This window comes from Eurosta solidaginis, chromosome 3, assembly GCF_040869045.1.
Source record: "Eurosta solidaginis isolate ZX-2024a chromosome 3, ASM4086904v1, whole genome shotgun sequence".
In the NCBI taxonomy this organism is placed as follows: Eukaryota; Metazoa; Arthropoda; class Insecta; order Diptera; family Tephritidae; genus Eurosta; species Eurosta solidaginis.
In genome coordinates this window covers 154,940,579-154,967,601 of record NC_090321.1, presented here as the reverse complement: position 1 = coordinate 154,967,601, position 27,023 = coordinate 154,940,579, and the positions used below count along the sequence as shown (strand labels likewise).

The following is a 27,023-nucleotide window of genomic DNA, read 5'->3' as shown; positions in this document are numbered from 1 at the left end:
TTCTACGTCCGAATGGGAACGTCCTAGCATCGTTGAAAATATAAAAATTATGCAGTTATAATCCTTGTATGTATATTCTTTTAATTACAATTTTTACAACATATTTATGCAACATAAACTATTTCGCTAATTTCTAAGAAAATATTATGTCAACAACATGAGGTACGCTTTCGGAACGTCCGAACAGCAACTTTAGATCGGCAACAAGTAGATGTGTATCGCTTTAGGAAAATATTTGTTATTGGAGTGGATAAAGGTCAACGAATGTCGATTATAACACAAAAAAAATATTCTGATCCAATGCCTACTAGAGTTTTTATACCCAAAGTGTATCACGATGGAAAGTCCATAAGGTTGGAAATACCCATATGTACATATGTATATGAATATGTATAAGATGTGGTTTTTACAAAAATAATTTTTAAATTCTGCAAAAAGTTATGCGGCTAGCTTTCACATCATTCTTGGTATGTCTTATTTGTGGGTACGGTAGTCTAAAGATAATACCTTTCGGGAACAATTCTTTTGTTTAAATATGTTTAAGATTTACATGCATGTTGTTTATATATTTTAAAATTTTAAAAGCTTTATTTATAACTTTATATTCAAAAGCGTATATCCCAGCTTCATAGTTCTTTGGATATGAAAGTAGGCCAGCGAGTTTCCGTGTTCGACATGCTCAACGAAGAGAAACCCGTTTTTATACATATACAGTGGGGGCTTCAAAATAAGAAATCTTTTATTTTAAGACATTATTTACAACTAATTTTATCATTAACTAGTTTGTTCAATTTCAAATAAAAAATAATGCTTTCCCTTTTCGATTTCCGAAAAGTACGAGTTCAATACTTAAAACAAAGTTCACAGCACTAACGCCTACCGTTTAATTTTAAGAATTTTTTTTGTCGAAGGTGTTGCTCATTTTTTCATACAATAGACGAACAAAACTTGTTTTTATGTATGTAAGGGCACCTTCTTTAAATAAATTTTCAAAACTAAACGATAGTCGAAAGCGTTTTAAAACTTGCACATCCCTAGGCCACATTGAATGGGTGACAAAAATTCGTTCTCGAAAGAATTCTAAAAACTAATAAGAAGTTTTTGTTTTTATCGACCTATTGATAAATGATTCAAGGTTCGATTCGAGTTCAAGGCCAGAACAATAATTTTTTTTTCTAATGATAATTATTGTTATTTTTTAATTTTTCTAAATTTGAAAAATTGTATTTTGTTTTTGGAATAGTAAGTAGAAAATTTTTCAGACAACCTGCCATAGCTGCGCAGATAGATCCATTTCGAAGGGTGCTAAGCCTTCATCATCAGTACGCTTTAGGCACGCTGCGCTAACCATTTAGCTATACAGCGTTGGTTTGTTTGACTGGCAAATTTGCTACTTCTATTCCTTTTACCAACTATTTTTTTCAGTGTTGTGCCATCTGGTGCAAATAACTGATAATGCTGGATTTTTGTTTATTGTCAATTACTTTGTTTGACATTCCCAAGTGCTCATGGTTTATTAACAATTGTTTTTGTTTTTATCGGCTTATTGATAAATGATTCAAGGTTCGATTCGAGCTCAAGGTCAGAACAATAATTTTTTTTCTAATGATAATTATTGTTATTTTTTAATTTTTCTAAATTTGAAAAATTGTATTTTGTTTTTGAAATAGTAAGTAGAAAATTTTTCAGACAACCTGCCATAGCTGCGAATAGATCCATTTCGGAGGGTGCTAAGCCTTCATCATCAGTACGCTTTAGGCACGCTGCGCTAACCATTTAGCTATACAGCGGTGGTTTGTTTGACTGGCAAATTTGCTACTTCTATTCCTTTTACCAACTATATTGTTCTGGCCTTGAGCTCGAATCGAACCTTGAATTTAATAAGAAGTTGGAAAAAAGCTGTGCATTTTGTTTTAAGTATTGAACTTGGATTTTTGGGAAATCAGAAAAGGATTTTAATTGAAAATTAACAGTTAAAGATAAAAACAGGTGTGAATATTGTTTAAAAATATAAAAATTATATTTATGTGGCCACCATAGTGACACTAAGTGATACTCACATCACTAGTCTGATGCTAAGTAAATGAAGCCACAACAACAATAAAGCAGGCAGTCGCTTGTACCTACATAAACGAATCAACCATTATGTCTACACATATATACGTACACGCAGCGGAGAGAGACGCACAAACACGTGCATATATCTTATCTGAGATGCTCCCAAAAGTAGGCAATTATCTGCGGAAGTATCACTCACATATACACGCGAATATGAGATATGAATTTTATAGCTGGTAGCAAAGTCTAGAAATAGAAACGCCTAGAAATATGTCAACGAGGAAACCAAAAAATATAAAAGCAGCAGCAGCTGAGGCACGAGGAATGAATTTGATTTAAGCACCCTATCTGTCCAGAAGTAGAAGTGTTATTGTGAAGTACTTTAATACAGGCCATTTTGCATTATTGATTAGTGGAGTTATTTATTCAACAGTTTATTGATTCGAACGTTAGTAGACGGTTGCAAATTGCACTAAATTCGTTACAACTGGTGTCAGAAGAGGAATTGTTGAATAAATTCCGAAGACTTCGAATACAACTTGGACATGACAATGTAGAGTGAATTGAAGATCCAGCAATTGAAGAAGGAGTTGGAGAGCCGTGGATTGAATATAATCGTCAAATAAACTCGAACTTCAGGCACGACTACCAGAGGCAATGGAATTAGAAGGAATTAACCTGGAAGAGTATGTCTTTCATCTTGATGGCGAGGAGACAACAAAAATTTAAGGGAAAAACGAAACATCGCAGACAGTTACCAGCACAGACTTGAACATGATATTGGCTGCAATATCTGCACAAACATCGACAGTAACATCAATATCGTCGCAAACAGCATCCCAACTGGAATCGCAGGAGACACGTATAACATCGAAGATTGAAGCACAAGAAACGCGTATGTCAGAAATGTTGACACAGATTACATCCAAGATGGAAACTCAACTGGAAGAACAGAAGACATATATGACATCTCAGTTGGTATATCTGTCTCCAGAGGGCTGGGGAAGCATTGCAAGAGTTTGCGTCGGATGTTGAAAGGCTGACACATTTAGCGAATGCGGACGCACCCGTGGAATACACCGAAAAGGTAAAAATTCAGAGCTTTATTAATGGAATACGGGATGTCGAAACGAATCGAGCGACATACGCAAACCCAAAACCTACATTCGCAGAAACGGTATCATATGCTCTGATTCAGGAAACAGCGTCGCTTCTGTGTAAGCCAGTTTTCCAAGCACGCCGTGTATAAGTAGAAAGGCCAGAGTGGGTAGACGCAATTTTGGAAGCTTTAAAAGGAACGCAACAGTTGAATAATGGTGCAATCAAATGTTAAGTGTGGAAAGCCATGGCACATTGCACGTCATTGCAGCACCGGTCCTGGTGGTTCCAACTTGGCTGGTCGTAAACGTAAATCTGGAGGAGATAAGCAAGAGCGAGTCAGATGTAAAGGTCGAAAACTTGCCCCAGCTATTGAATGTCCTGTGATATCTATCTCGCAAATTGGAAGAAACTCGAGCAGTCTTACCGTCAAAGGAAATGTGGATGGCAAGGAGAGTGAACTGACTGTAGATACGGGCGCATCTCATTCCTTAATCCGATCTGACAGGAGAGTAAAGCCATTACCTGGAGGAAGGTTGCGTACGGTCACTGGCGAGTATAACCAAGTCCAGGGAGAAGTGATCTGTGAAGTCTTAATTGGGAAGGCCATGGTTCTACACAAATTCGTTGTGGCGGGGATTGTTGATGAAGTCATATTAGGAGTGGACTTCTTAGTTGACCATGACATCAAGATCGATATGCGGAGAAGAATTATGCGATATGAGAACCAGGATCTACCACTTAACTTCAGTTTGGAAAAAGCGTTCAACAATAATCGAGTACTGGTGGAGGAGAGTTGACAAGACCACGAAAGTCAAAGGTAAAGGTTGATGGAACGAATGGGTCAAACAAAGCAAAATCAAAGATACCTGCGAGAGAAACACTGCCATTGACAAACCCAAAAGGACGCACTAAAACGAAGGAAATAATTTCGCAGAAAGAATGCAAGGGTGGTTTCAAGCCAGGGCGCACTACTGTTGTGAAACGTGGGAACGATACTAATTATGCGAAGCCAATCCGTCAAGCGCAAGCTCTGCGAAGTAGTTCATTGGCCAAAGATCAGAGTGTGCGGGAACGGCCCAGGGTAATGAGTAGTAGGATGAAACACAGGTACGATAAGAACTATAATTCGGAAGGTTTCTTGGAGGGAGATTTGGTACTGCTATGCAACCCTCACCGGCGGAAAGGTGTTCCATCCAAATTTTGGTGCAGTTGGGAAGGCCCGTGCAGAGTTGTGAAGAGGATCAGTGATGTCATCTACCGCATACAAACAATTGGGGAACCACGAAATAGAAGGGTGGTTCAATTGGAGGCTAGCAGCGGTTAGATCGACAGATTTGTCTGATCGGGACGATCAGACTTAGGTCGAGGGCAGAGTGACGAATATTAGTGACACTAAGTGATACTCACCTCACTAGTCTGATGCTAAGTAAATGAAGCCACAACAACAATAAAGCAGGCAGTCACTTGTATCTACATAAACGAATCAATCATTATGTCTACACATATATACGTACACACAGCGGAGAGAGACGCACAAACACATGCATATATCTTATCTGAGATGCTCCCAAAAGTAGGCAATTATCTGTGGAAGTATCACTCACATATACACGCGCATATGAGAAGCTATAACGTGCATCTGTATTTATGTTATAGCTGGTAATTTTATAGCTGGTAGCAAATTCTAGAAATAGAAACGGCTAGAAATATGTCAACGAGGAAACCAAAAAGTATGAAAGAAGCAGCAGCTTAGGCACGAGGGACCAGTTTGATTTGAGCACGCTATCTGTCGAGAATTAGAAGTGTTATTGTGAAGTACTTTAATAAAGGTCATTTTGCATTATTGAATAGTGAAGTTATTTATTCAACAATTTAGTGATTCGAAAGTTAGCAGAAGTTTGCAAATAAGAGAAATTGCACAGAATTCGTTACAATATAAAAAAGTTGCATTTCCCCTTAAATCGTAATAATATAATGTTTCGCATGATTTTAAATATATTTGCGTATAATGAAACTTACTTGCTGAGATAAGAATTGCTGTTGAAGTCTGTATTTAAATCGAATCCAATATCTTCCGTCCAATTGCCACGACCTAAAATTTTTTTAGATAAGATTTAACCTCCATATTTTCTGGAAAAATAAGCATGTGCATATATCAAACAAGAACTTAAACTAGGATGGGGATAACTTGTAAGCAAAAAAAAGTAAGGCAGATATTTTGTAATTGAATGGTATCTCATAATAAAACGAATATAAATGTGCAAAAACGATTTGCGTATTACCATGCACCTTGCACACCTTCACAAGCTACAAATTATGAAAATCAAATGAAAATTTTCTATAGGAGCATTCCACGGTTGGTACGGAACAAATCGTACGCAATTTTAAAAAACCATAACTTTATTATACTGTTTTCACACAGAAACTTAATGATCTCATTTCACCTGCTAATGAAATCGTAAATTTTTGCTTTCACACAGAAGTAACTGCTCGATTTGTATGAAGTATGAGACAGACAATCATGGCGGAACGATACAAGGTGGGAGCATGGTGACATACCTACAAACAAACAAAATTCCATGTACTTGTAAATTCGATGGACAAATGTCAAAATCGTACTGCGTCGGTAGTTGATGTATCAAATCAAATAAAAAAGGTTATAATCAGCTGTTCGATGCGGCCACCTTGTATCGTTCCGCCATGCAGACAATGACATTTGCTTTGAAAACTAAGAAGCGGAAACGGAAGCGGAACGCTGCCAACAGAGTTGCATTGTGCTTTTGACTTCATTAGGCATTCGATTAGCTACTAATGAAATAATAATAGATTCGAATTTTGTAGGGAAGATTGAGCTCAATAAGCGTCTTAATGTAGATAACTGCCTTTATTATTCAATAAGCCGTCTGTGTGAAAACAGTATTAGACAAAGTATTTAGTTTATTAATATTGTGTAGTTCATACACAAACAAAAATAAAAAACTGGTTTCTTAAAATTTTTTATGTGTATGAAAAGTCCTAAATAAGCATGCCTTTGTATACTTTAATATAAAATCAATAGATGTAACAAGAATGTTATTGATATTTTTATTTATTCATTTATTTATTAATTTAAAGTCGACAACAAACGTAAAATGGTCGACTACATGATATAAAAGATATATATATATATATATATATACAAGTCAAAGGTTAAAATTAAAATACATCGAAATTTCAACAATACTATATTAGAAACATAGAAATATATTATTTAATATTACAACTTAATTTCAGAATATAATAGTAAGAAGAGAGCGTCAGATTCCGCTCAGCATAATTCCGGAATGCTCTGTATTCCAATCGACTTGCTATTGGAGTGCAACAAGATTCCAATCAGCATGTCGTGGGAATGCGGCAGAACTCCGAGTAATGTTATGTGGTATGCCATCACAATGCATAAAAAAGTAACATGACTTGAGAATATCGACCGAATATCTTTCCGAATTTCACTTCTTCATCAGGTCGCTTTTCAGGTGCTGAATTTTGCACTTAATTTCACTTGCCTTCATACAGGTATTATGGCACTCATACAATTGAATGCCTCACTGCACGCTTTGTGATTTGTCTCTCACTTTTGTTTTTCTTTTTTTTGTTCCTGTTCCTTCTACACACACTTTGTTATATCTATAATATACGTTTTTTTATATCACGAACTGTGTGAAGTAATTTTTGGCGCTTCAAAAGGACTTGATCAGTGAAATTGGATTTATAGCACTGCGTTGTTAGCACTGCTTCCGTTGTTCATAATAGTATAAATATTATTTTTAGGTATTTGATTAGCGAGACGGACAATGGACACGACCACTCACAAATTTTCATCAAAGTCCTCTAACAGGAGTCCAAGGAAACTGGCAGTTTCAACAGGGGCGGACCATAGGGAGATTGGTGTTAGAGGCGTGGGTTCCACATTACAATTGAAACTATGGTGGAGTGATGACATACATTATGTTCGTAGTCGTAGTCAGGGACTCTGGACAAGTAAGAGTATAACCTGTTACAGTATTCAGAACGAAGTTGGTCTCCTTTGGTAGTGTGATTTCTTCTTCTGCAAGAGTAGGATATTATATTAAAAAAGGGTTCACATAATAGTGCTTATGGAGATGTTCTCTTAACCCCCGTGGAGGTGGGGCTAGATCAAGCAGTTGTTTGCTAGGATGTCCTGGTTTGTGACAGTTAAGCAAAAACTGTCTGTTCAGCATTTCACTTCTTAATGTTCAGCTCTTTGGTCTCACTATGTAGGTGGTGTTCGGGCGTCATTAGGAGACATCCCGTGACAGTTCTGATAGGAGTTGACAGGCCTGTAGCATTTTCCAGGATGTGGTCTTAAAATCAGGCGACCAAACTGGTGACGCCTAACACATAAGTGGCCGTCCAATTGCTTTGTACGTGGTTAGCTACGTTTCTTTATCTCTTTCCCAGGTGCTACCAGCAAGCGACTTGAGGATTTTGGTGCGCCTTTGTACTTTAGATACGATTTCCGTGGCATACGCCTTGAAGGTCAGAGTATTATTGAACGTTATCCCTCAGATCTTTGGGTGACTGACAGTCGGTAGTGTGACACCATCGACGTGAACGTTTTGCGTCATCTGTTCCTTACACGTCGTAAACAGAGTAGCCGTGGATTTTGTCGGTGATAATGCCAGGTTGAGGTGAAAAAACTAGAAAGAAACTAATTCATCGATTGAAGGGCCGGGTCCCATTACCATAATCGTGCAGTCCTCGGCATAGGAAATGACTGTGGCTACATCTTGTGGGTAAAGGAGTTTTGATATGTAGAAACTAAACAGAAGCGGGAATAGGACATCGTTCTGTTGAACCCCCTGTTTAATTTCCCCAGGCTTTGAGATCGATTCCCACGGCAGCCGATTCTATGTACCGGAGCGACTCAAGTTTTTCTCCTTCCTTCTCAAGGTCCCTGCCTCAAATTTTCATATTCGGAGCAGCTCCTCCTGCCCCAGAAGGGCGATCGTGGTGGCCCAACACAGCGTGCAATATAGTATATTTCATTGGCGTAGTGAGGTTTTCGGGCGCCCGGGACAAAATATTTCTAACGGAGTTTTGGGTTCAATTTCTTTTCTACTGCGAAGTAATATTTTGCAGTCACATATTTCGATAAAAAGTTCTGTTCCGTCGAAATCTGTAATATAAAATTCACCCATGTTCCTACAATTTCTTTCTAAGTTGTTAGTATCCTTGTTTAACAAATTGCCAACATCTAAGAGAAATCCAAATTTAAAATTAAGCTCATTTAGTCACGTAAATCTTGTACGTATTTCTTGTTGGAGACGATCGAGAACACTTTTCATTACGCGAGAAATTTCACATTCGGAAAAGAGCATAAAGACCAACATCTCTAGCCGATTCTCCGGGCATTTTGCGGCGCTTCTTACACGTTTTACTATATCAATATTCTATTTTTCACAAAGAGACTTCGCTTTTTCTATTGCTTCTTCACAGGGAGTGTCTCGAATTTCGGATAGTTCAGTTGCTAATGATTTAAGATCATGATGAGCTTATCTAAAATTCATTCCTGGATCATGTAATCTGAGCTGCGTACGATCAATCCTCTTTGAGATTTCATACCAGAAATGAACTAATGTTATGAAACGAAAATTTATAATTTATATGCCTTTAATTATTCCACAACCTGTCGTAAGTGTTCCGGATATATGAATGCATTTTTTATTATAGAAACTGTTGTCCAGAAATCAGTTATAATAAAAATGTGAGTAGCGCCCGGGGAAAGATACCTACACCCTTGCTTCCCCCTCACTGCGCCACTGGTCTATTTAAACCCAACATCAGCCGCAAGGATAAAACCATAGGCTCATTCCATTTCAAGACACCCGGTCCGCGCAGGACATGATTTTTGATTTCGATGAAATTTTAATATGTTGTTCTTTGTTCAAAATAATGAAACACGTGTTTTTTTTGCCTCAAAAAATATTTTTTCTCGGATTAATCGGCAATTGAATTCGATAAAATGCGATCGATATTTTCTTCACCTATTTTTTCAACTGTCAATAACTTTGTCAAAAATTAACAGATTCTCATGATTTTTTCTTTGAAATGTTGGTTATTACATTTACTTTTATATAAATTTATAAAAAATAGCATATAGTTTAAAACAAATTTTGTTTTAGTATTTAGTAAAAATTTATGACTTTTTTCAAAATTAATTTCTCAAAAAAGGTTATCTTTTTTTGTTTAAATTTTTTCTGTATCGAGTGTATAGTTCATATTTCAACTTGGCCAAATGCCTATTAGCCAAAACTCGTTGTTTTCGAGATATGAATTTTTGAATATTAAAAATTTTTTCCCCATATATTAATGGAATGCATAACAGCATACAATTGCTTTGTCAAAAATTAACCGATTCTCATGATTATACTCAGTTGAGCAGAGCTCACAGAGTATATTAACTTTGATTGGATAACGGTTGGTTGTACAGGGATAAAGGAATCGAAACAGATATAGACTTCCATATATCAAAATCATCAGGATCGAACAAACATTTGATTGAGCCATGTCCGTCCGTCCGTCCGTCTGTCCGTTAACACGATAACTTGAGTAAATATTGGGGTATCTTGATGAAATTCGGTATGTAGGTTCCTGAGCACTCATATCAGATCGCTATTTAAAATGAACGATATCTTACTATAACCACGCCCACTTTTTCGATATCGAAAATTTCGAAAAACAGAAAAAGTGCGATAATTCATTACCAAAGACGGATAAAGCGATGAAACTTGGTAGGTGAGTTGAACTTATGACGCAGAATAGAAAATTAGTAAAATTTTGGGCAATGGGCGTGGCACCACAGTGTGCAATTACTGGCATATGCTGATGACATTGATATCATCGGCCTAAACACCCGCGCTGTTTGTTCTACTTACTCCAAACTGGAAAAAGAAGCGGTAAAGATGGGTTTGATGGTGAATGAGGACAAAACGAAGTACCTGCTGTCATCCAGCAAAGAGTCAGTGCATACGCGCCTTGGCAACCACGCTACTGTTGGCAGCCATAATTTCGAAATTGTAAAAGACTTCGTTTATTTGGGAACCAGCATCAACACTAGCAACAACATCAGCACTGAAATCCAGCGAAGAATCAATCTTGCCAATAAATGCTACTTTGGACTAGGTAGGCAATTGAAAAGTAAAGTCCTCTCTCGGTAAACGAAAATCATACTCTACAAGTCACATATCGTACCCGTCCTGCTATATGGGGCAGAAGCATGGACCATGACAACAGCAGATGAAGCGGCTTTGGGAGTGTTCGAGAGAAAAGTTCTTCGAAAAATTTATGGACCTCTACGCGTTGGCGATGGCGAGTACCGAAGAAGATTTAATGATGAGCTGTACGAGCTATACGCAGACATCAACATAGTCCAGCGAATTAAAATGCAGCGGCTGCGCTGGTTAGGCCATGTTATGCGAATGAATAATGATGCTCCGGCCAAGAAAGTGTTTCTATCGGAACCCGCCTATGGAAGCAGAGGTAGAGGGCGGTCCCCACTCCGTTGGAAGGACCAGGTGGAAAACTATTTAAACTCCCTTGGTGTGACCAATTGGCGCCGGTTGGCGGAGCGAAGGAGCGACTGGCGCGCCTTGTTGGACGACCATAACCGTTTAGACGGTTAAGCGCCAATTAAGTAAGTAAGTAATTTAGAAGTTTTGCAAGCTGTAATTTAGCAGTCGTTGAAAATATCATGATGAAATTTGGCAGGAACGTTACTCCTATTACTATATGCATGCTTAATAAAAATTAGCAAAATCGGAGAACGACCACGCCTACTTTAAAAAAATTTTTTTTTTAAAGTCAAATTAAAAAAAAAAAGTTAATATCTTTACAGTATATAAGCAAATTATGTCAACATTACAAAATATAAAAATAAAAAAAATTTTCAAAATGGGCTTGGCTCCGCCCTTTTTCATTTAATTTGTCTAGGATACTTTTAATGCCATAAGTTGAACAAAAATTTACCAATCCTTGTGAAATTTGGTAGGGCTAAGATTCTAGGACGATAACTTATTTCTGTGAAAAAGGGCGAAATCGGTTGAAGCCACGCCCTGTTTTTATACACAGTCGACCGTCTGTCCTTCCGCTCAGCCGTTAACACGATAACTTGAGCAAAAAGCGATATATCTTTACTAAACTCAGTTCACGTACTTATCTGAACTCACTTTGTATTGGTATAAAAAATGGCCGAAATCCGACTATGACCACGCCCACTTTTTCGATATCGAAAATTACGAAAAATGAAAAAAATGCCATAATTCTATACCAAATACGAAAAAAGGGATGAAACATGGTAATTGGATTGGTTTATTGACGCAAAATATAATTTTAGAAAAAAACTTTGTAAAATGGGTGTGACACCTACCATATTAAGTAGAAGAAAATGAAAAAATTCTGCAGGGCGAAATAAAAAACCCTTGAAATATTGGCAGGAATACTGTTCGTGGTGTTACATATATAAATAAATTAGCGGTATCCAACAGATGATTTTCTGGGTCACCCTGGTCCACATTTTGGTCGATATCTAGAAAACGCCTTCACATATACAACTACCACCACTCCCTTTTATAACCCTCATTAATACCTTTCATTTGATACCCATATCGTACAAACATATTCTAGAGTCACCCCTGGTCCACCTTTATGCCGATATCTCGAAAAGGCGACCACCTCAGCTGAGTATATTAACTTTGTTCGCATAACGGTAATCCGTAACGGCATAAACTAATCGAGATAGATATAGACTTCTATATATCAACATGATCTGGGCGAAAAAAGAAATTCATTTAGCCATGTCCGTCCGTCCGACCCTAAACACGATAACTTGAGTCAATTTTGAGGTATCTTGATGAAATTTGGTACGTAGGTTCCTCGGCCCTCATCTCAGATCGCTATTTAAAATGAACGAAATCGGACTACAAACACGCCCACTTTTTCGATATCGAAAATTTCGAAAAACAGAAAAAATGCGATAATTCATTACCAAATACGGATAAAGCGATGAAACTTGGTAGGTGTGTTGACCTTATGACGCAAAATAGAAAATTAGTAAAAGTCTGCACAATGGGCGTGGCACCGCCCACTTTTAAAAGAAGGTAATTTAAAAGTTTTGCAAGCTGTAATTTGGCAGTCGTTGAAGATATCATGATGAAATTTGGCAGGTACGTTACTCCTACTACTATATGTGTGTTAAATTAAAATTAGCAAAATCGGATGACGAACACGCCCGCTTAAAAAAAAGAATTTTTTTAAGTAAAATTTTATCAAAAAATTTAATATCTTTACAGTATATAAGTAAATTATGTCAACATTCAACTCCAGTAATGATATGGTACAACAAAATACAAAAATAAAAGAAAATTTCAAAATGGGCGTGGCTCCGCTCTTTTTCATTTTATTCGTCTAGAATACTTTTAATGCCATAAGTCGAACAAAAATTTACCAATCGCTGTGAAATTTTTTAGGGACATAGATTCTATGACGATAACTATTTTCTGTGGGCGAAATCGATTGAAGCCAAGCCCAGTTTTTATACACAGTCGACGGTCTGTCCTTCCGCTCGGCCGTTAACACGATAACTTGAGGAAAAATCGATATATCTTTACTAAACTTAGTTCACGTACTTATCGGGAGTCACTTTATCTTGGTAAAAAAAATGGCCGAAATCCGACTATGACCACGCCCACTTTTCCGATATCGAAAATTACGAAAAATGAAAAAAATTCCATAATTATATACAAAATATGAAAAACGAAATGAAACATGGTGATTGGATTGGTTTTTTGACGAAAAATATAACTTTAGAAAGAACTTTATAAAATGGGTGTGGCACCCCACCATATTAAGTAGAAGAAAATGAAAAAGTTCTGCAGGGCGAAATCAAAAGCCCTTGGAATCTTGGCCGGAATACTGTTCGTAGTATTACATATATAAATAAATTAGCGGCCCCCGACAGATGATGTTCTGTCTAAGGGCCGCTCCCTTTTAAAACCCTCATTAATTCCTTTAATTGGAAACCCATATCGTACAAACACATTCTAGAGTCACCCCTGGGTCCACCCTTATGACGATATCTCGAAAAGGCGTCCACCTATAGAACTAAAGCCCACTCCCTTTTAAAATACCCATTAACACCTTTCCTTTGATTTCTAGAGTCACCCCTGGTCCACCTTTATGGCGATATCTCGAAAAGGCGTCCACCTATAGAACTAAGGCTCACTCCCTTTTAAAATACTGTAACGAATTTACTGCAATTCCCCCTTATTTGCAATCTTCTGCCAACGTTCGTATCGCTAAATTTTTGAATAAATAACTCCAATATTGAATAATGGAAAAATGGCCTTTATTAAAGTACTTCACAATAACACTTATACTTTCCAACGAATAGCTTGCTTAATAACCAAACTGACTATACTGCTTAAATGAAACTCCACTATTGCCCGGCAGATTGCGTACTTAATCAAAAACTACTTATAGCGCCTCTACCGCTTGTGCTTTTGTACTCTGTGATTTCCTCGTGGCATCTTCTAGGCGTTTCCAAAATTTACATAGTTAGTTATAAATTTCTCAGCTACAACTACAGATGTATAATTTTTATAGATTCTCTCATGCCCCGTGCGCTTGTATGTGTGAGCGACACTTCCACAATCACAATTGCAATTGAATTCACGTCACTGCTTAGCATCGGCCTAGAGGGCAGTACCCCTTAGTGCCGTCAACATTCGTAACACTGCCCTCCACCTAAGTCTGATCGTCCCGATCAGGCAAATCTCTCGATCTAAATGCTGCTAGCATCTCCAAATGAACCACCCTTCTACTTCGTGGTTTCCCAATTGTTTGTATGCGGTAGATGACATCTCTGATCCTCTTCACTACTCTGTACGGGCCTTCCCAGCTGCACGGATATTTGGATGGAACACCTTTCCGCCGGTGAGGGTTGTGTAGCAGTACAAAATATTCCTCCAAGAAACCTTCCGAATTAAAGTTCTTGTCATACCTGTGTTTCATCTTACTTCTCATTACCCTGGGCCGTTTCCTCACACTCTGTTGCTTGGTCAATGAAGAACTACTTCGCAGAGCTTGATCTTGACGGATTGACTTTGCATCATCAGTATCGTCTTAACGCTTCATAACATTAGTGCGCGCTGGCTTGAAACCACCCTTGCATTCTTTCTGGAAAATTCTTTCAGTCGGTTTAGTGCGTCCATTAGGGTTTGTCAATGCCAGTGTTTTTCTCGCAGGTACCTTTGATTTCGCTTTGTTTGGCCCATTCGATCCATCCTTGACTTTCGTGGTCTCTGTCGAATCTCCTCCACCAGTACCCTATTACTGCAGAAACCTTTCTCCAAACTAAAGTTAAGTGGTATATCCTTGTTCTTATAGCGCAACTAAGAAGTCCACTCCCAATATGACTTCATCAAAAATCTCCGCCACAATGAATTTGTGTAGAACCATGACCTTTCCAATTAATACCTCACATACCACTTCTCCTTGGACTTGGTTATACTCACCAGTGACCGTACGCAACCTTGCTCCAGGTAACATTTTTACTCTCCTGTTGACCAAGTCAGATCGAATTAAGGAATGAGTGCGCCCGTATCTACAGTCAGTACACGCTCCTTGCCATCCAGTTTTCCTTCGACGGCAAGACTGCTCGATTTTCTTCCAATTTGCGACACAGATATCACAGGACATTCAATAGCTGGGGCAAGTTTTCGTTCTTTACATCTGACACGCTCTTGCTCATCTCCTCCAGCTTTGAGTTTACGGCCACCCACATTGTTGGAACTACTAGGATCAAGATTGCAATGACGTGCAATGTGACCGGACTTCTCGCATTTGAAGCATTTGATAACTTTTTCACTCCGCTTTTGCGATCCTTTCAGCGCCTCCAATGTTGCGTCTACACACTCTGGCCTTTCTACCTCCACACGGCGTGCTTTGAAAACTGGCTTACACAGAAGCGATGCTGTTTCCTGAATCAGAGCTTATGACACCGTTTCTGCGAATGTTGGCTTTGGGTTTGCGTATATAGCTCGCTTTGTTTCGACGTCCCGTATGCCATTTATAAAGCTCTGAATCTTTACCCTTTCAGCGTATTCCACGGGTGCGTCCGCATTCGCTAAATGTGCTAGCCTTTCAATATCCGACGCAAACTCTTGCAATGTTTCTCCAGGCCTATGGAAGCGGTTCAGCAACTCCATTTCGTATATCTGTCTCCTATGCTCAGTTCCGTATCGTCTCTCTAGAGTGCCCATCAATGCTTCATAACAGTTCCGTTCGCCCTCTGTAATGGTTTGTAAAATCTCAGCTGCAGGCCCTTTCAACGCCATGAACAGTGCAGCAACTTTATCTTCAACATTCCAGTTGTTCACTGTTGCGGTCTTCTCAAATGTAGCTTAAAGACCTGGAAAGGAACAGACCCGTCAAAGGATGGTGTTTTTACCCTTGGATTACTCGCTGAAACAGCTGGGCGATTTAATTGTAACTGCTCCATACGACCCTTCAAATCATCGACTTCTGCCTGAAATTGAGCGATTTTTGCATCCTGCGCTTCCAGCTTTGATGTTACCCTTGCTTCCTGTGCTTCTAACTGTGAAGACATTTGTGCCACCTGCAATGATAAGCGCTCCTCTTGTTCTTCCATCTTGGATGTTATGCGTGTCTCCTGCGATTCCAGTTGGGATGCCATATATGTCTTCTGTTCTTCCAGTTGAGTTTCCATCTTGGATGTAATCTGTGTCGACATTTCTGACATACGCGTTTCTTGTGCTTCAATCTTCGATGTTATTTCTGACGACATTTCTTTTACTGTGGACGTTTGTGCAGATATTGCAGCCAAAATCATGTTCAAGTCTGTGCTCGTAACTGACTGCGATGTTTCGTTTTTCTCTTCAATTTTTGTTGTCTCCTCGCCATCAAGATGAAAGATATACTCTTCCACGTTAATTCCCTCTAATTCCATTGCCTCTCGTAGTCGTGCCTGAAGTTCGAGTTTATTGCCGGTTGTATTCAATCCACGGCTGTCCAACTCCTTCTTCAGTTGCTGGATCTTCAATTCACTTAACTTCGCCATGTCCTCGTTGTCCTCTGGAATTTATTCAACAATTCCTCTTCTGACACCAATTGTAACAAATTTGCTGCAATTCCCCTTATTTGCAATCTTCTGCCAACGTTCGTATCGCTAAATTGTTGAATAAATAACTCCAATATTGAATAATGGAAAAATGGCCTTTATTAAAGTACACTTATACTTTGCAACGAATAGCTTGCTTAATAACCAAACTGACTATACTGCTTAAATTAAACTCTACTATTGCCCGACAGATTGCGTGCTTAATCAAAAACTGCTTATATCGCCTCTACCGCTGGTGCTTTTATACTCTGTGATTTCCTCGTGGCATCTTCTAGGCGCTTCCAGAATTTACATAGTTATAAATTTCTCAGCTACAGATGTATAATTTTTATATATTCTCTCATACCCAATGCGCTTGTATGTGTGAGCGACACTTCCACAATCACAATTGCATACCTTTAGGAGCATTTCAGATAAGATATCTGCATGTGCTTGTGCGTTGCTTCTCCGCCGCGTGCACGCGTATGTGTAGACATAATGATTGAATAATTGATGTGAATTCACGTCACTGCTTAGCATTGGCCTAGAGATTGCAGTACCCCTTAGTGCCGCCAACATTCGTAACAATACCCATTAACACCTTTCATTTGATACCCATATCGTGCAAACACATTCTAGAGTGACCTCTGGTCCACCTTTATGGCGATATCCCGAAATGGCGGCAACCTATAGAACTATGGCCCACTCCCTTTTAAAATACTCTTTAATGCCTTCCATTTGAAACCCATGTCATACAAACACATTCCAGGGTTACCCTAGGTTCATTTTGCTAAATGGTGATTTTCCCTTATTTTGTCTCCAAAGCTCTCGAGCGGTCGACTGTGTATAAAATCTGGGCGTGGCTTCAACCGATTTCGCCAATTTTCACAGAAAACAGTTATCGTCATAGAGTCTATGCCCCTACCAAATTTCACAAGGATTGGTAAATTTTTGTTCGACTTATGGCATTAAAAGTATTCTAGACAAATGAAATGGAAAAGGGCGGAGCCACGCCCATTTTAAAATTTTCTCTTATTTTTGTATTTTGTTGCGCCATATCATTACTGGAGTTGAATATTGACATAATTTACTTATATACTGTAAAGATATTAAATTTTTTGTTAAAATTTGACTTTAAAAAATTTTTTTTTAAAGTGGGCGCGTTCGTCATCCGATTTTTCTAATTTTTTTTTAGCACACATATAGTAATAGGAGTAACCTTTCTGCCAATTTCATCACGATATCTTCAACGACTGCCAAATTACAGCTTGCAAAACTTTTAAATTACCTTCTTTTAAAAGTGGGCGGTGCCACGCCCATTGTCCAAAATTTTACTAGTTTTCTATTTTGCGTCATAGGATTAACGCACCTACCAAGTTTCATCGCTTTATCCGTCTTTGGTAATGAATTATCGCACTTTTTCCGTTTTTCGAAATTTTCGATATCAAAAAAGTGGGCGTTTAAATAGCGATCTGAGATGAGCGCCCAGGAACCTACATACCAAATTTCATCAAGATACCTTAAAATTTACTCAAGTTATCGTGTTTAGGGACGGACGGACGGACGGACATGGCTAAATGAATTTCTTTTCTCGCCCAGATCAGTTATAGAAGTATATATCTATATCCATTAGTTTATGCCGTTACGGATTACCGTTATGCGAACAAAGTTAGTATACTCTGTGAGCTCTGCTCAGCTGAGTATAAATATAGCATAAAGTATCTAGGAGTTATACTAGATAGTAAGTTGTCGTGGAAACTCCATGTGGAAGAGAGAGCGAGGAAAGCCTCCGCGGCAGTGTATGCATTCGAGAGGATGCTAGTATGCACTTTGGACCTATCACTCAAACTCTCTGATTGGGTATTTACGGCAAACCCGTACTTTACTATGGGGTCCTAGTTTGGTGGACAGCCACAGAAAAAGTACATATACCAAAAAACACAGAGTATCAATGATTAGTATAACGGGAGCCCTAAAAACTACCCCAAAAGCAGCTTTGCCATTCTACACATCCCGCCTGCAGACCTTATGGCCAAAAATATCGCGTTAGTAACTGCAACAAGGCTTAAGGTCTCGGGTCAGCTTGAGTGCAAGCCTTATGGTCATATCAGTATAGCGCCGTCTCGCTGAATCGACTAAAGTCTGGAGTTGCATCAGGCGTGGACAGTAGCGCGGGGCTGCAAAATTTCTAAAATCGTGTGCAAAGCCTACGATATTAGACTCACAAAGTGGCTCATATCTCTGAAGAGAGAAGACTGAAGGCTTAGGATGGGCATACCAACTGGAAAATGTCTTCTGGCGTCAAATTATTATAAGTTAGGCCTCGACTGTAACAGCAGACGTAGTAAGTGCGAGCTGTACAATCATTTGGCCTTATATTCAAACCTCTTTTGTTTATTTGCGAAACTATAAAATTGCGTGTGGATTGTTAATTTTGATTTTCACACTTCACCATTCCACACCCAAGTCTCCCGGTTTGAAGTTGGTGGCCCTATCCCTATCTTGGAGTGAATCACAGTGATTATAGCCTATCAACCAAGTTTAAGTATCACCTACACCTTACGGCTCCTGTAACAAATGTGAATACGTAGGTACATATATTTACCAGATGAGGCTTTGTCCTCTCAAAGTGGCGGAGCAAAAGCTTTCCCAAGACAGTCGAACTAATGACCGGATATGCTACGTTAGGGTAACGAAGTGGACAGTCGGAAAGCTGAAGATCGTTAAAATTGTGCCACGACAATCATGATCAGGGGTGGGCATGAGCTTAGCACCTGCTAAGCGGCCATATACGTATACAACGAGCGAAAGAAAAATGACTAAAGGGCCCATTACTGAGTATAGACTTGACTTGACTTGAGAACTGTCACTTACAGTTCTGTTAAATGAAGATTGCATGTACCTGATTACTCAAAACTTAGCAACACTTAACTTGACTTAGAAGTCTGTTGATTGAAGTTCTAAGTGACGTTTACATTTTGAGATGTCATTTGTATCGGTCCCCTACCGGGCGCCTCCTCAGGTGGTGGATAGAGGAACGCTTCCCACAAGACGGGAGGTACTGAGTGAATTAAGTACTCTGGGCGAACCAAAACGAGCAATCCAGTGGAAAAATGGGAATGTGTTGCTCTAAGGGCAACACATCCCAAAGTTCTGGTGGAAGGGCGATAGGATGCCGCCCTAAAATATCCCATCAAGCATCCGAAGGATCGAGGACAGTAAGATCCTGTTGACCAGAACTGGAAATATGATTATGAATTGATTGCTACGGGCTGGCGATGACGATAGGCTACTACCTTAATAAGTAAAGGTGACACCTTGCCGAAACGGCTGGTAGGTTAATATCGGCATCGTCTCCGTCTCGTTAAAACATTGGCAGGTCTTCAAGTACGTTCGAAGCACGTCGCCATTAAGTTGGTGGTGCAGGCTCAGTTGAGACGACTCCTGACTAACGCTGTATTCTGGCTCTGAACACAGACTCCCATAAGGACCTGTGTCAACCGACGCGTGGCCTCCCTCCTTCTGCAAAGATAACCACGGGAATTGAAGACGGCGACTGCACATCGTGCGGAAATAGCGGCTTGAAGCGGAGACCCAATAGAACAAATGAGCAACAAAATAAAAACAACAAAGGAAGATAAAAGTAGAGAAAGCGAGAAAGAAAGGGGCGATGAAGCGGTGTTCAAGAAGAGCACTAAAGTGCTGAGATCGCCGGTTTTAACAACCCCCGCTAAAGCGACCTTGTCGGTAATGCCCACACAAGGCACCGAATCGGCGGAAAAGACAAAGGCGGCAAAAGCACAGCTGCGCGACATCCCCAGCCAGTCAACACCTGCTACTGCAAGGGAAAAAGCGTCGGTCAGCTCACCCAGTGTCGTTGCACAGCGCGCTGTTGGGAAGGAGAAACGTGCGACTCCGCCAAGAGGCTCACTCTCAAAAGTTAGATGAGAGCAGAGAATCGGGCCGAAAAAGCAAGAGGGCACGAACGAGCTCAGATTCCCACCCAGAGGACTTGGAAGCCAAAAATAAACGAGATAAAAGAACAAATACGCTTTCACAAGGTGAGTCTTGGCCCAATGTAGCGCGCCGGAGGCTGAAACAGCGGGCCCAGCCAGCCAAGCAGGCAACCCCCGTCCAAGCTCCTAAAGCTCAAAAACGGACGAGAAAGAGGAGACAAGCAGCAACTTTTGTGGTAAAACCTGTGGAAGGCAAAAGCTATGCCCAAGTACTAGGGGCCATACGCGGCCAGCTCTGCCCTAATGACACAGGTACGGTGGTACGGTCAGTACGAAAAACCAAATCTGGTAACGTACTGATTGAAACGGCGCGCTGCAGTGACCAGACGGCCTTCAGAGCAGCTATAGGTAGTGCAGTAGGAGAGGTCGGTGAAGCACAACAGCTTTCCAAGCGCATGAAGTTGGAAGTACTTGGCATGGACTGTCTCACAACTGAAACAGAAATCCAAGACGCAATAAGGAGGGAGGTCGGAAAAGAAGAAATCACTAGACCTCTCCGTGTCTCTGTGTTCGCAGCAAACCAAAGAGAACAGAAAATGGCGGTCGTCGAAATGGACGAGAATATTGGCAACGCCCTACTCAAAAAAGGTAAAATTCCTATCGGATGGATACAGTGCCGAATCAGACAGCGAGCAGAAGTACAACGCTGCTTTAGGTGTCTCGGCTACGGACACCGGAAGGCTGAATATAAGGGTCCAGACAGGAATAACGCCTGCTGGAAGTGTGGGCAAAGCGGCCACAAAGCTTCGGCCTGTACCGCAGCTCCAAAATGTTACCTGTGTAATACACAGAAGCTCAATCATGTCCCTGGATCTGGAGCATGCAGCATTTTCAGAGCGGCACTCGCTGTTGCAAAGGCCAAAGTCTCAATTCGATAGTGATTAGTTTTATCCAAGGCAACCTAAACCGGAGCAGACTTGCTGATGAGCTACTACAACAGTTGGTCTTAGACCATAAAGCTAACTGCGTTATCATCAGCGAACCCTATAGAGCCCGAAATGATTGGCATATAGACAACACCGGCACCGTCGCAATCTGGATGACAGATGCAAACGCCAATATTGTGAACCGTGTTGCCGGACAAGGCTACGTCCGCCTAACTACGAATAATACCACAATAGTAAGCTGCTACTTGTCCCCGAATGATCCCATTCAAACGTTCAGGGACAAGCTTGAACTTATTGAAGACGACCTGAGGGACTTAACTAGTAACCTGGTTGTGGCGGGAGACTTTAACGCAAGAGCCGTCTTATGGGGAATGCCGCAGACTAACACCCGTGGAAGGTTAGTCCTTGAGATGGCAGCCAGGCTCGGTTTGAACGTGCTTAACACTGGTACGACCCCTACATACCGACGGCCAGGCTTTGGATACTCGATCCCCGATGTAACACTAGTGTCAGAAAGCCTGCTGTTGACCGCTGCTGGATGGAGAGTCATAGAGGGTCTGACTGGCAGCGATCACAACTACATCCCTTTCCACCTAAACGATCCCGGTCAGAGGCAGATTCCGAACGGGCCACGTAGAACAAAAGCATGGGACGCATCCAAGGTCGACTCTGCCACGTTCTCCGCATCAGTACTGGGGGATGCCCGATGGATAATCAACAACTCCAGTCCAACGGAAGAGACGCTGTCTTCTCCACGCTTGCAACCTCTCTATGCCACGGAGGGGAATGTGGAGGGGTAAAAAGCAGGTATACTGGTGGAATAGCGAAATCGCGGAGCTGCGGAAAATATGCCACAGGATGCGAAGGCTAGCAACTCGCGCCGGCGGCAGGCCTGAGGCTCTAGAAAAGTCGGAAGCGTACAAAGGAGCGAAGAAAGCTCTTAGTGCTGCCATTAAGCAAAGCAAGCTTAAGTGCTGGAAAGCGCTTTGCGAGGAAGTGGATCGAGACCCCTGGGGGCAGGGATATAAGATAGTAATGAAGAAGTTCCGTCCGCCAAACCAACTGATGGACGAGAACCAAATAAGGAACATTGTGGATGGCCTGTTTCCCACCCAACTGCCTAGGGAGGGCGGGTACGTTACCCATGAAGATCGCAACGTGGAACCATTCCAAGAAGAAGAGCTTAAAACTGCCGTGCGAACTATGAAACCTAGGAAAGCATCTGGGCCCGACGGAATACCCGCGGAGGCAATTAGACTAGCTGCAAACGACTGCCCAGAACTTATGTTGCACATGTACAACAAATGTCTCGAAGAAAGAATTTTCCCCACCATATGGAAGACAGCACGACTGGTTCTCATTCCAAAAGGGAAAGGAGATCCCAACTCTCCATCATCCTACCGTCCCCTATGTATGTTGGACACAGCAGGGAAATTGATGGAGAGTCTCCTGAAGCAACGCCTTACCAGAGCGTTACAGGACGGCGGAGCAATGTCTCCCAGCCAGCATGGTTTTCGGAGGGGGCACTCCACAATCGATGCCATAACAGAAGTTATAGACGCAGCCGAGACAGCGTGCCACAGAGCAAGACCTATAGTGTTGCTCGTCACGCTGGACGTCAAAAGCGCTTTTAACTCAGCTAGGTGGGAGGACATGCTTGAGGCACTAGAAAGCACTTTCAAAGTACCGCAATATTTGTTAGAAATTTTAAGGGACTACTTAAGAGAGAGGTATCTAATATATGAAACCACTCACGGTCAAAAATAGGTAAAAATAACAGGTGGAGCAGCCCAGGGTTCGGTACTAGGTCCCGATCTCTGGAATATAACTTACGACAGTCTTCTTCGATTAGACATACCAGAAAGCACCTTCCTCGTTGCCTTTGCAGACGACGTGGCAGCTGTGATAACAGCACCAAGCTGAGAGCTGGCACAGCTAAAATTAAACCAGGTCATGCGTAATGTAAATAGGTGGATGGCTGAGCACGGTCTCCAGTTAGCAACAGCCAAAACGGAGATCGTCATCCTCACAAAGAGACGTATTCCCACTACCAGGAACATGAAGGTTGGGGACCAGCCAATAGAAACACTCGCTTCAACGAAATATCTGGGAGTGAGGTTAGACAGCAAACTCAACTTCTCGGATCACATACGAGGGGCCTGCGAAAGAGCTGCGCGCATAATATCGCAGTTGAGTAGATTAATAGCAAACACAGGTGGCCCAAAGCCATGCACAAGGAAGTTGGTTGCATCAGCCTCGGATTCTATACTCTTATATGGTGCAGAAATCTGGGCGAACGCAATGAAATACCGGAAGAACCGAGTCGCCCTCACCTCGGTCCAACGCAGAGGGGCGCTGCGAATATCTTCGGCTTACCGCACGGTATCAGCTGAAGCTGTCCTGGTCGTTGCGGGAACCATACCGATATATCTTCTCGTTGAGGAAAGAAAAACAATATATGACAACGGATCGCAAGCAAGTAGAGCTGCTGTTGCCATGTAGGCGCGAGAAGAATCGATCTGACGCTGGCAAGATCAGTGGAGCAACAGCATCGTAGGAAAGTGGACTAGGGAACTAATCCCTGAACTGAATCCATGGTTGAAGCGACCGCACGGAGAGGTAGACTTTTACCTGACCCAGTTTCTAACGGGACATGGTTACTTCCGCAAATACCTACACAGAATGGGTAAAGTTGATAGCCCGAGCTGCCTGTACTGTGGGGAAATAGACGATGTACGCCACACCTTCTTCGAATGCACGCACTTCTCCCATCAGCGAAGGAGGGTAGAAGAGGTACTTGGCGACCTATCCCCGGGCAGTGTCATTAATAACATGACCTGTCGAAGAGACAGATGGGATACGGTCAGCACATATGTGAGGCATATACTTACCAGTAAACGAGAAGACGGATGCCTAGCCCATTAGCGTGAGAGTAGCCATAGAGCTCACGTAGCGCGCACCCGTACCCGAAGTAATGCTAAACGCGGTCTCAGGTACGGGGATTTGCGCGGGCCGTGGGAGGTTAGGTTTTAGTGGGTAGGCCTTCATGGAAGAAGGGAGTCCTACACTCGGAGAGTCTCGCAGTGAGGCTTAAATATCCCGGTCAGTGCATAAAGCATTTCCTCCTTCCACGAAACACAAAAAAAAAAAAAAAAAAAAAAACATTCACGTTAAATTTAACTTTAACTTTGACTTAACTTTAACCTTAACTTTAACTTTAAATTTCACTTTCACTTTAACTTTAACTTTAAATTTAACTTTAGCTTTAACTTTAACTTTAACTTTAAGTTTAAGTTTAACTTTCACTTTAACTTTAACTTTATTTTTAACTTTAACTTTAACTTTAAGATTTACTTTAACTTTAACTTTAACTTTAAATTTAACTTTAACTTTAACTTTAACTTTAACTGTAACTTTAACTTTAACTTTAACTTTAGGTTTAACTTTAACTTTAACTTTATAATAGAGATCCAATTTTATGTATTTGGCCTGTTGCTAACACCGAACCTTTTTCGAACGTTTTCGAACCTTTTTTGACAAATATCCGTTACGGTTTTTTTTTGATTTAGTCGCCAAGCCCGCGATAAAATCTATGCAATAGCTTAAAAATTGTAACTCGTTAAAAAGATATTAACCGAAAAATGACCTCGGGTCCCTCCGAAACCGGGGTGGGATCCATAGTATTTTTGCGCAGAACACCTTTCTGCATTGGCGGTCTTCGGCTGCGCTCATAAAAAATTACCCTGGCCGGTCCACCAAGGGGGTGGGATCAAAATTAAATCCTATAAAATCCCTTCGTACACAAACATTTTTTTAGTGCATAACAACATGACAATATCTCCGGATAGATGATAGGGATAACATTTTTCTTTTCCGTCTTCGGATTAATGTTTTCGAAGTCAATACGCATCTTTTGACACCTCTCCCGATATTTTTGGACGCGTATTAGGAGTCGACCCACCTTCTAGACTTTTATAATATATTTTAATAGCCATACCACATGGAAGCTTAATTTTAAAAATGCATCACTGCCAGTTATAAAATCCAATTGCGAAATTTAACACTTTCTAACCGTTCAAAATCTATTTGAGGAAACAGGCAGTTTCAATGCCAGCTTAACACGGGTTTTGCTTCATTAAAACCAAACACTAAAAGAAAAGTAATATAATAAATTTAAATGCTCACTTCGCATAATTTTTTCAAAAAATTAATATAGAACAATGAATTTAAATAAAGTGACCCAAGTCGAACATGTTTTCAAATTTGTCCTCAAGTTGTTAAAAAAGCAGGTTACCCGAAAAAAGTGCCGTTTTTTTCATAAATTCTATATCCCGAAAGGCCAAAATCTTTCCCAAGACAGTCGAACAAATGACCTGGTATTCTACTACCCTAACGTAGGGGATAGTCGAACTAGTCTGAAAACTGAAGGCGATCATCCATAATAAGCTCTTATATCATAAGGCCGGAAACGAAGACTATTGAAGTCAATGTTTCGAATACAAACGTCTGCAAGTTTTTGGTCTACATTTTAAAACTTTTATCCACGGTCCTTGTAAAGTTTAAATTATGTATATGCGCCAATGGGTATACGATTTTCACCCATGAGTTACACAATGATATCCATTTAGACTGCTTATGATTTCGACCGAGTAATTACTCCCTAACGTTTCAAGGTGTTTCTTTGGTGTATCTTGGCAGCATAGCGCGACAAAAACATCCGTCAGAAAGTCTTCGCAGCTTCTAGGAAAGTGACGTCGACGCAGTCCTATAGCTTCTGTGCTGGCATATGGTATAAGAGTCAGGATGCGTGGTAGCGACTGGTAGCCGGGATTGCTACTGTTCGCACGTCGGGAATTGTAGCTCTTAGAAACAGCCGGTCAACAATAAGCCAACATTGATGCTAATCGTTAAAACTGTGCCGCGAGAGTCATGAATATTAGTAGATAATTGATAACAACCGAAAGTCGCCTTTGTATGTGACCAGCATCGAGCCACAAATGATTTAAAGAAATCGTGCCGCAACTTTTTGATATTGTTCCAGATCGTCAAACATACCATTGACGTCAGAAGTATGTTTCCATATTCATTAGCTGTGCACAATGTGATAGTCTGAGGTCCAGCCATTCAGCTCAGAGGTTTACGCCGGTTACTTTGTCGGCGCGCCGGCCCCGCCGCCGGTATATAATAGAGCCTACGCCACCGCCGCTAATAAAGTGATCGGCGTAAACCTCTACTCCCACAATTTTTAATTTGATTGGGTAGCATGCAAACGTAAACTTGATTGTAAATCAATGCCTCAACTGTAAAACATTACATGTATGTGCTCATTTTTCATCGTTGTCTTACACTTTTTGTTTCAAACCTAAGACATTTTTGTATGTTAGTTTTTACAATCGTTCATGTTACGTTATCCGATGGATGCTTTGCTTGGAAATGCCAAACGCTTCTCGACAAAAAGTTGCATATTTAAGTTTTAGAATTCAAAAATGGAATATCTGGATCCGCGAAGCCTAAATTATCATTTTCACAAGAAATTTTAGATTTTCAACTCCAAACCGAATTCGGCTTGGTCATACATGTAGTCCAAACAAGTTTTAAGTTTGGGCTCAAAATTTTAACCATGTAGCTACGCAGATGAAAAAAGAATAGTTGTTTTAGCATGGTTTAATAAAATGAATATAATGTAACTGTGCTATGGCATTTTATAGTACAAATTTATCCGGTGTTCAGTGAAAAAAAGTTGGTAAATATCGCACACTGTAATGCATTTGTTTGTAAGCGCTACCA

The 27,023-nt window shown here is 40.5% G+C and overlaps 1 protein-coding gene across 4 annotated transcripts in view; it reads right to left on the bottom strand.

Annotated features, from left to right (window-relative positions):
- The window catches only part of gem (gemini), a 435,608-nt gene that overhangs the window by 270,888 nt on the left and 137,697 nt on the right, over positions 1-27,023 (bottom strand). For all 4 annotated transcript variants that reach the window (XM_067773376.1, XM_067773378.1, XM_067773377.1 and 1 more), the window contains one exon: positions 5,179-5,251. In XM_067773376.1, coding sequence (XP_067629477.1) covers positions 5,179-5,251 — 73 coding nt within the window. The remainder of the gene's footprint in view (positions 1-5,178; positions 5,252-27,023) is intronic.